Here is an 11,743-nt window from a genome sequence, read left to right on the forward strand (position 1 = left end):
TGCTAATGATTTGGGCATATTACGTGAGACTAAAGATTTTCTCTCTAAGAATTTTAAAATAAAAGATATGGGTGAGGCATCCTATGTGATAGGAATAGAAATATTCTGTGATAGATCACAAGGATTATTGGGATTGTCTCATAAAAGCTATATCGAAAGAATTCTAGAGAGATTTAATATGAACAATTGTTCAGCAAGAATTGTTCCAATTCAAAAAGGGGACAAATTTAATCTCATGCAATACCCTAAGAATGATGTAGAACGAAAGGAAATGGAATCGACTCTTCAATTGTTAATAATCTGATGTATGCTCAGACTTGCACAAGATCGGATATTAGTTTTGCGGTCGGAATGCTAGGAAGATATCAGAGTAACCCAGGAATTGATCACTAGAAAGCTGCAAAGAAAGTTTTGAGGTACCTGAAAGGAACGAAGGATTACATGCTCATGTATAGGAGATCCAAGCATTTGGAAGTTGTTGGATACTCGAATTCAGATTTCGCTAGATGTATTGACACTGGAAAATCCACGTTAGGTTATTGTTTTAATTAGCTGAAGGAGCTATATCATGAAAGAGTGCCAAACAGTCTGTCATTGCTACATCCACGATGGAAGCAGAATTTGTGGCATGTTTTGAAGCCACAATTCATGTATTATGGCAGCGAAACTTTATTTCAGAACTTGGGGTTGTCGACACCATTATCAAGCCGCTGAAAATTTACTGTGATAATTCTGCAGCAGTATTCTTTTTCAAAAATGATAAGTACTCCAAAAGTGCCAAGCATATGGAATTAAAGTACTTTACCGTTACGAAGGATGTTCAGAAACAAAGAGTGTCACTTGAGCCTATTAGAACTGATCTCATTATTGCAGATCTATTAACGAAAGGTTTACAGCCAAAGAAATTTAAAGAACATGTACATAGAATGGGTCTTGGCTGTATTAATGATTGATGTATTTATGATTTTTGACACTCTGAGCTCATTTACGTGTTTCTGATATACATTAATAATTTCTTGTTTCTCATAATAGTGTACACATTATTGTTTTGAGACGTTAGAGGATAAGTATCAATAAGACATTATTGTGGAGCATAATATTTTATAGCTTATGAACCTGATACGATAAATTACTAATGTTGTAGTATATGGAAGGGAGTATGTAGATAAATTATATATAACCGCCATAACTCACATTTACTAGTTTATCACATTTACTAGGATAAGTATCAATAAGACATTATTGTGGAGCATAATATTTTATAGCTTATGAACCTGATACGATAAATTACTAATGTTGTAATATATGGAAGGGAGTATGTAGATAAATTATATATAACCGCCATAACTCATATTTACTAGTTTATCATATTATGGTATTTATGATGGACGTTATAGAAGAGATTTGTTTATGCGCAACTAATATTTATATTATTAAATATTAATATTATATGATTATTAGGCTAAGTGGGAGAATGTAAGTTATTTTTCCTACGTATATGTGGCCCAATAAGTTTAAAGCCCATAATTAATATTTAATTATGAGCAAATCTCATCCGTCCGATCGGTTACTTGATGGGCGTACCGGATTAAATGAGAACCTCTACAAATTGGTCCTCTCCCTACCCAATAGGGTTACCGTATTTTATTTTCTTTCTTCCATCACTAAAGTCGGTGGTAATGAAAATTAGGGCAAAGGGCGAGAAACCAATTTGAACTAACGCTTCCGCTTCACGATAATTGCTTACGATTCAGGTATGTTTTTTGTATGATTTTATGTAAGATTAAGTTTATGTACGATTATCATATTCAAGACCTTGGTATACAATTAAGTTTATGCTAACATATATGTATCACGAATTCACAATTCACAAGCCTAAAATCCAAACAACAAATCCACGAGATTATCATAGTGGCAACCTCTTCCAAGTTATTATTTTGTCCGCAAAGTTGTAAAATAAGATAATAACCGTTGAGCCAACTGGTAAACTCATGAAGACCCTCTTGTGAATTCTTTTGGCTGCACACTGACTTCCTTTTTGTTCTTATTTGCCAGATTTTGTATTTTCTTTTCCACGTGTGACCTTCTCGAACTTTTATCAATGAGTATTTATGCGATGTTACTTAATATTCTTATTACTATTGAATTAATCTTTTTTTTTCTATTTTTACACATATTTCAATCATGCATAGATGATAGTAAATATTTTTCATGTTTCAAGAAAATGACAAATCTGAATTCCACCGTTGATATAGTTTTATGGACTGAGAATCTTAATTACTATTTTTTTTTTCAGGATTCAAATTGAACGTGTTATTCTTAGCAACCTACTACTGCAACTATTTTAAATATGAAAATATCTCAAAAATCTGATTCACGATAAGTGATGAAAATGATATATTTGGTCAAACAGTTTATTTTCGTAAAAAATTGGATAAATAATATTATTCGTTTTCAAAGATTTTCCGAATGAACATTTAGTTTAAGCTCATCCATCATGGGTGAGTTAATCACTTAAAAAGAAACAAAAAAGAAAAAAGAAAAAAAAATTTATATGAGAATATTTTAGAAACACCAAACTTGTCTGGAACTCATATACAAAAGGTAATTGTCTATGCTTAAATAAATTACTTTTTAACACGAAAGAACCTTGTTATGCTTAGTAAAGTTATTTTCATGTTGATTTTGTTAAAATTTTACTTGGTAATTAATAAAAGTTTCTACTCACCAAAAAAAGAAAAGTTATATTCTTGGCATTGACTATTGATTCTAATATATTTTGTTTACTCATAGTGCATAATAACGAATTAGTAAAGATGTCATGACATATTTTACTCGATCAAGATTAGCTATCTAATATAAGGAGGTGCGAAAAGGATTAGAAAATACAAAAATATTATAAAGGTACATAAAAACTAAAAGTTGTGCTACCTTTTGTAATACTAAAGTTCGGTTGAGTTATACATATAAAATTGTCTAAGATGTTATGACGAGCGCAAAATCGGTGTATAAAACTTAGGCTCGCTAGTCAAAGATAGTATAGTATTAAATCGTCTCCACATGGATTGGTTTAAATAATGTTCTAATAAACCTTCAACTTAACACTATCTAGGAAGATAAACCTTTGATTTATGTTATTATCAACTAATAATAAAAACTAAGATTATCGATTGTGAGAAAATAATGGAAATTTAACGACTAAGTAGCAACGATTGAATATTAAGGTGGGAAGTAAGGGTTGTGAAAAGATATATGATCAACTATTATTTCGGGTAACTCCGTGCTAAGTTCACTCTTAACTTTTATTGACTGTTTCGATTTCAACAGATGATTAGGCTATCTCAAGGATTCAAATTCTTCTTCCGAATGAATGAGAGTTCCATTAACCAACCTAATGACAGGTTCTATGAACATATGCAAAAATACAGTGAATGAATGATCTTTCGAAGAATGTCTTTCGACTATTCTTCTAAACTGGGTTAGTTGATAACTCTTTAAACTCTTTCGATTACATATGAGAGGCGTAAAATCAACCCAAACAATATGACACAATGCGAATAGCAGCAACACTCCTCTTTCGACTAAAGTAAAATTACAATTGGCCTTGCGATTCAATTAATAACTCATTCAATGAATTTGGGCAATTAAGAGAGAGTAAAAATTTAAAACAATAGTCAAATCACAATATCCGTCAGTAAACCCTAAGAAATATTACTTCATAGTGGAGAAATTATTCATCACAAGAGTATTAAAAGAACAAGAAAATATTACAATTCACAAAATCAAACAAACTTCCGTATTGAATGAATTGGATGAAGTAATTAGAGTCTCCACTGTTTCCTTGCCTTCATCTCTTCAAAAGTTGCTCCAAAATATAACATACCTTGTTTTGACACGAGCTAGGCTTCATATAGGTCAAAAAGAGTCACCTACGAATTTACCAAAATAGGCCTGGTAAAGTTCCCGGAACAAACATGTGCGGCCGCACATCTGGAGCTGTGACCACGCTCTTGGTCACGCGTGTCTAGCAGAGTACTGTGTCACTTGCGCGCCCTCATGCGCGGTCACACATCTAAATTTCGCTCCTACTCAACTCTTTTTTCTCCCATTAAGTGCACTACTCGTCTATTGACCCCCGTGTACGATCCCGACTTAGTTTCTTGGGCTTTTACTCAGACTTCAAAGCTCCAAATAGCAAGAATTAGCTCCACAACATCTGCATAACTCATAATCGCTCCTTCAAGGCATAAAACACGCAATCATAGCAAAATACTACCAATTATAACTCAACACAAGTAAAGTGTAGTGTATTAGAATGCAAATATGTGACTAAAATACGAGATTATAGCCTACCATCAACACCCCATATTTAAACCATTGCTCGTCCTTGAGAAATCAAACTAAACTTCACATAGAACATAACCCTTTTATTTTTTTAACAACTCTCATAACTCATCACACAAAGACTCGTTAAAATAGATTAAGTACAATATCGTAACATCTTAACCTCAAGATTTGACTCAAAAGAGCCACGCATTATTTAAAACCCAATCACTTACTCTAGCCTAGAGGTCAATGACATTACCTTTCCTTCATGAATTAAGTGTCCTCACACAACAATAGAAAGTAGTTCCACGCATGATAAAAATTAAGAATAATTAGAAACTCAAGATAGAAAGAATTCACTCACTCTCAGAAACAACATTCATATGCCACAAAAGACATACCATAAGCTTGCCTGTAGTGTAATACTCTAGTAATTGAGCTTATTTAGTCAAAGATCAAGTAGGACTTTATTTGGTTGTAATGTAGGCTGCAGGATGGGTAGGATACATTTAGATATAAGAGTGACTACACCTTCCTAAGCACTTTAATACATACAACCGTTAAAAACCCCACACTTATGTCAAACCATAACTCCACCATCACATCGATGTATAGTAACTCCCTACTTCTTTAAGCATAATTATATCAAGAGTCACGGCTATCAACAAATATTTTGTACAACAATACAACTATTTTTTTTTTCAATTCAAGTGGTTCTTACATTTTCAATAAAGTGCACTTTTCTCTTCATTTCATTAGTTCCACTCAAAAGCCTCACCAACTACTCCACACTTCGACTTTTTACAAAGTTCATAACCAATTCAAGTGCTCCCGAGAGGTAAGAGGTTCAAATAGATGGGCAATTCAAACAAATGGATATGGCTTGTAATGTGGTTGCCAAAGAATAAGGATTACAGGCTCAACGGGGTTAACTAAGATACATGACCATTAGATGGGTACAAACATATAACTGGCTCAACAAAGAAATGCCTATATCACTTCCAAGACTGAATAAAACTACTATTTTGCTTTGCAAACACACATGGCAAGTTCTAGACATCAGATCCAATGCACAGAATAACACAAACCTGCCACATACAATGCACATAACTCACTCAAGATGGGAATCACAACACCCTAGTCAGAGCAGTTAAGCAATGTTAAGATCATACACCTTAAGGTACTAATGCAGGAGCCAAAAATTGAGCCTAAGCGTCACAACTAAAGCATTCACTATTCTCAAGGTATAATAAAGTCAAGAAATATTGCCTTCCATTCAATTCATAGCACAAGATTTTCTACTCCTACCAAAAAACTAACTGCACACGGTTCAATCAAAACCCTTGGAAAAGAACCACGGCACAAAAAAAAACCAAGGTGGAATTAATACACTACCTACAAAATAAAATTTTTTTATCTTTTTCTTTCAACTTTAATCCCTCAAGAAACATGTCGACTCATATCCATCGTCGGGAAAAATCGCAAAGTTAAAAGGTTTTCAATTTTCATGGTTTTTTTCTTCAATTATTTTCTATCTCTACCTACTACAACTAACAAAAAAGAAAACTCATAAAAATACATACAAATATCCCCCACTCCATACTTTATGTTGTGGTATGTCCCCATGAAACACAATGAAAATGCAAAGGTAAAGAAAACTCCCATGATCAAATCATTCTGAGTCGGAAATGGTACCGGGGTCCAGATGACAAGACCGACCAAGTGCATGCATACACGCCATGATCTTTTCTCAGACTTGGCATTCTGTGTAGCAAGGGATTCCACTCGAGCTCCCAAATTAGTAACTGAAGTAACCATCCCTGCCATCTCATGTTCTAAAGCGACCATTCTCATTGCCCATCCGCCACCTGAAGGTTCTCCACCACCCTGCTTATGCGGTGGAGAAGCAGTGACATCTTCATCGTGCTCCTCATTTACCTTGTCAGGCGTATCAGACTCCTCACTATCCGCCTCAGCAGCACCAACAGGTTCCTTTTCAATTAGAACTTTATCAGCCCGAAATTTTTGTTCGCGCTTGACTTTCCCATTTGTGGCCCTGTTTTCTGTACCCGTTCCTCACGGCATAACCGAGTGACAAGTCATGGGAAAAAGAACCCATACCGCTGCATAGGACAACTAATTTTCATATCATTCTGAATTACTTTAGTAATATCAAAGTCGTGGCCAGTGACAAAGCACCGAATCAGAGCAGCCCGGGGACCATTCACCTCAGTAGTGTTGCCTGAAGGCATAAGGCGGTTATTAATTATGTAGAGCCATCATTTCCCATCAAAAATGAGTGAAGTAGAGTGAAATTTGTGGCCGTGGATCAGCCACACCACCTCCTTCCCGGGCATACAAATTTTCTCAAAGAATGTGCACCATGGATATGGTTCCCTATTGTGCATCAGGGTCTTCCACGTATTCTGGCAAGTGATAGGCTCTTTAGATGGCCTCTTTGGAGAAATCCACTCTTTTCTTCTGAACTGTATAGACATGGTCCTCATGTTCCGGGCAATTTGCGTAGAACTCCCTAACAACCATCAAATTTGCTTCGTCAGGTTCTTCGAAAAATACCCCCCATTCCTCGCCTGACCAATTCTGTATAAACTCTGGGATAGTCATTTTGGAGAGACCCAATATCGATTCATCTTTCTGGTATGGGCTTTTTGCTTGATTTGCTATTAAATCGTTATTGGACTTCCCATGAGACAAACTTATTCAAATCATAAGGACTAGCAGATGTAGAAGCTTGCGACCGGGACGTGCCCGCTTGACCACTTGTGGAGGCACTTGCAGTTTATTTTCTTGGAGGGTACCATAGTACCTGTAAAAAACCGCCAATTATGAGCTAATGAATCACTTGGTGAACCAAGAAAGGCTACTCAGACTTCACCCTCACACTTGGTCACAAGAATACCCCTTCTACCTCATTGTGGCATTTCCACAGGCAATTAATAGAAACCAGGGAAATAGCATGGTGAAATAGTTGGACTAAGGATACACCAATTTCACTCATAGCAACTATATGCTCAGTCACTATGGTGAAACTCAACCTCCACCCCACAAGAAAAGGAGAAAAAAAATTCCTACAAACAAACAAGAAAAAATAGAAACAATGGAAATAGCATCTCACATACCTGAGGGGTCTCTAGGAAAGAGTGCTCTTGAGGAAGGAGAAAGCGTAGGGGAGTGGGTTTGTGTTCTTCGTAGAGAGGATATGAGAAAGGGAGGGGGTGGGTTTTGCGTATGAGGAGAGGGGAAAGGGAAAAATTTAGAAGGGGGTTGAGGGAGGTACGAAATTAAAAGAAAGAATTACTTATCTGTGTACGGTCACGGTCGCACACATATTGCAGTGTACTGGTGCATGTGTGCGGTCAACCCTTCAGGTGCGCGGCTGCGCACATACCTGAATCATCTGACGTCATTTTTTGCGTGACCATGTGCGCGAGGCACCCCACCAGGTGCCTGGTCGCGCACGGGTACACTCATAATGAGCCTTTTAGACACCTCCGTTCTAACCGTTTGCAACATGTATACACTAATTTTTATCTACTGTACGCTATAAACAAAAGTGAAAAATTAGCTAGTAGAAGAGTTTGAGGTAGTTCTGAGTTATAGTCGTCAGCTTGACTCAACCGAGCATCCTCAACTGATTTAGCATGTGCCCATTCACTTTGAAACTCTCTGTTCCGTTCATCTTCTGGATCTCAATTGCCCCATATGATGATACATGTTTCACCACATATGGTCCCATACATCTAGACTTCAATTTTTCGAGGAACAATCTGAGTCTACTATTGTACAATAAGACTATGTCCCCTTCATGAAACTCCTTTGGATTAATCAGACGATCATGCCACCTTTTTGTCTTTTCCTTGAAAATTCGCGCATTTTCATACCCGTCCAGTCTTAACTCCTCCAATGCATTCATCTAACCCAACCTGTGTTTACTTGCAAGACTAAGATCAAGATTAAGCATCTTAATTTTCCAATAAGCTTTATGTTCTATTTCAACAGGTAGGTGACACGATTTTCCATACACTAGTTTGAACGGTGAAGTCTCTATGGTTGTTTTGAATGCAGTTCTGTATGCCTATAGAGCTTCCTCCAACTTTACAGACCAATCCTTACGAGAAGCACTAACCGTCTTTTCAAGAATTCGTTTAAGTTCATGGTTAGCCACTTCAACTTGCCCGCTAGTTTGGGCATGGCATGGGGTTCCTATTTTGTGTGTGACCCCATACTTGGACAACAATACAGCAAACTGCTTGTTCACAATGTGTGACCATTGTCAGTGATAATCACTCGAGGTGTCCCAAAGCGGGTAAATATGTTCTTCCATAAGAATTCACACACCACCCGAGCATTATTGGTCCTAGTAGGGATTTCTAAAACCCACTTAGAGACGTAATCAATGGCTACTAGGATATACTCATAAGAATGCGACGATAGGAACGGATCCATGAAGTCAATGCCCCAAACGTCAAAAATTTCACATACCATAATGGAGTTGAGAAGCATTTCGTTCCTCTTGCTAAAATTACCTGCCCTTTGACACTTGTCTGATGCAGCTACATATGCTCGTGTGTCTTTGTACAAAGTAGGCCAATAGAAACTGGCTTCCATAACCTTTGCTGCAGTGCTATTTCAACCATAGTGTCCTCCAGCTACTCCGTCATAGCAATAAGACAGAATGCTTGCCATCTCTCCTTCAGGCACACATCTTCGAGTCACACCATCTGCACAAAGTTTAAACAAGAAAAGGGTCATTCCAAAAATAACTTTTTACCTCACCTTGAAGCTTCCTTCTTTGATCATGAGAAAGGTCACGAGGTAACCATCCACTATCCAAAAAGTTGGCTACAGCAGCATACCAAGGCGGCCTTTCTAAGACCGCAGCAATGGAGAAAATTTGCTCATTTGGGAACTCCTCCCTTATTTCAACTGTTTCAACCGGCGGTCTCTCAAGTCGAGATAGATGATCGGTGACTTGATTTTTTGCTCCCTTCCTATCTTTGATCTCCAAGTCAAACTCTTAGAGTAACAACACCCACCGCATCAGACGCGACATGGACTCCTTCTTACTCAGTAGATATTTCAAGGCTGAGTGATCCCTGTGTACAATCACTTTGCTCCCCACCAAGTATGATCTAAACTTGTCAAAAGAAAAGACCAGAGCAAAGAACTCTTTTATAGTAATGGCATATTTGACTTGAGCATCATTCACGTCCTGCTTGCATACTAGATGGGCCTAAACATTTTATCTTTTCTTTGCCCCATAAATGCCCCCACAACTATATCACTAGCATCACACATTATCTCAAATGACTGGCTCCAATCAGGTGTCACCATAATAGGAGCACTTATAAGATTTTCCTTTATCAGGTCGAATGCTCTTAAGGACTCCACATTGAAAATAAACTTGATATCTTTCGATAGCAATGCAGTCAACGGTTTGGTAATGCTGGAATTTTTGTTGATGAATCTCCTATAGAACCCAGCATGTCCCAAGAAACTCATTATGCTCTTCAAAGAAGTTGGTAGAGGGAGCCTAGCAATTACATCAACCTTAGCTCTATCAACTTCAATTCCATGTGCAGTCACTTTGTGGCCCAAGAAAATTCCCCCTTTCACCATGAAGTGACACTTCTCCCAGTTATGGACCAAGTGCTTTGCTTCACAACGTTCAAGTACGAGCTCCAAATTCTTCAAGCAGTCCTCAAAGTCATCACCAAAGAGGGTGAAATCATCCATGAATACTTCTAGACACTTTCCATTTAAATCAGAGAATATAGACATCATGCACCTCTGAAAAGTGGTAGGTGCATTACACAACCCAAACGACATCCTCCTGTAAGCAAAAATACCTGACGGGCAAGTGAATGTGGTCTTCTAAACATCTTCTGGGGAAATGGGTATCTGATTGTAGCCTGAGTACCTATCCAAGAAACAGTAGCATCCATGTCCAGCCATTTTCTCGAGCATTTGATCAATAAAGGGAAGTGGGAAGTGGTCATTCCTTGTTGCATCATTCAACCTTCTATAATGCGCACATTCTTCACCCAGTGACTATTCTTGTGGGGATCAATTCATTATCTTCATTTTTCACTACTGTCATGCCCCCCCTTCTTAGGTACAATTTGTATTGGACTAATCCACTGGCTATTAGAGATGGGAAAAATCACCCCTGCATCTAGAAATTTGATGATCTCCTTGTGCACTACCTCCTCCAAATTTTTGTTCATCTTGCACTAGGGCTACACCACTGGCTTGATATTTTCTTCCAACGGAATTTTGTGCATGTAAATGGTTGGACTGATTCCTTGAATATTAGCTATACTCCAGACCATGGCCTTCCTGTGTTTTTTCAGCAACTCCACCAGCTTTCTCTCTTGTGTACCTGTCAAGTCAGCAGAAATAATCATAGAAAAATTGTTAGTTTCAAGAAAAGCATATTTTAAGTGACATGGGAGGACATTCAATTCTACATTAGGCTTAGAAGCCTCCTCTTTTAGTTCCTCCTCATAAACCACTTGATCATCAGTTTCAATAGCTTTTGCCTCTTTCTTTATTTCAGGATATTTATCCTCCACTGTGCTAGATTTAGTAATACACCTCTCTAGAGTATCCCCCACAAGCTTGTAAAACTTGTATTTTTCAGCCAATTCTTCAACAACATCTAGCTTGAAACACGAGTAGGCAGACGTATCATCACTTGGGTATTTCATCATCCTCTTCATCTCGAACACCACTTTTTCATTGCCCACTCTAAGTATAAGTTGCCCTTCATAGATATCAAGGATAGCTCTAGCTGTACATAAGAATGGCCTCCCTAGAATTAGAAGGACCTCCTTGTTCACCTCCATATCCACCACATTAAAGTCTACGGAGAACACAAACTTGTCCACCTGCACTAGAATATCCTCAATGATTCCCTCAGGTAGAATGGTGGTTCGGTCAGCCAGTTGTAGGGACACTAGTATTAATTTGATCACTCCAAGCTTACCTTCCAATTTCCTGAATATATACATAGGCATTAGATTTATAGACGCACCAGAATCACAGAGGGCCTTGTCGAATTTTTCACTCCCCAACGAGCATGGTATGGTGAAGCTTCCTGGGTCCCCCACACTTTTAGAGAATTTTATTTTGCAATATGGCACTGCAATAGGCATTTATCTTGACCACTGTTGTTTTCTCTAATTTTCTCTTGCTAGAAAGGATTTCCTTCAAGAACTTTGCTTAAGCAGGCATCTGAGTGAGTACCTCTTTGAAGGGAATGTTCACAAAAAGTTGCTTCAGCATCTCCAGGAATCGCCCAAAACATTTTATCAAGTTTCTCCCTCTTCATATTTTGAGGGAATGGTAGAGCTAGCATTTGTCTACTTTCTTCAATCTCCTTTTGTACCCCGCT

At 37.7% G+C, this 11,743-nt stretch overlaps 1 protein-coding gene across 1 annotated transcript; it reads right to left on the reverse strand.

Annotated features, from left to right (window-relative positions):
* Positions 1-10,586: 10,586 nt before the first annotated feature.
* On the reverse strand, positions 10,587-11,504 carry LOC104106819 (uncharacterized). The gene has a single exon (XM_009615450.1). The coding sequence runs from the start codon at positions 11,502-11,504 to the stop codon at positions 10,587-10,589; it is 918 nt and encodes a 305-aa protein (XP_009613745.1).
* Between the last annotated feature and the right edge of the window lie 239 nt (positions 11,505-11,743).

Source organism: Nicotiana tomentosiformis, chromosome 12 (assembly GCF_000390325.3).
Source record: "Nicotiana tomentosiformis chromosome 12, ASM39032v3, whole genome shotgun sequence".
Taxonomy (NCBI): Eukaryota; Viridiplantae; Streptophyta; class Magnoliopsida; order Solanales; family Solanaceae; genus Nicotiana; species Nicotiana tomentosiformis.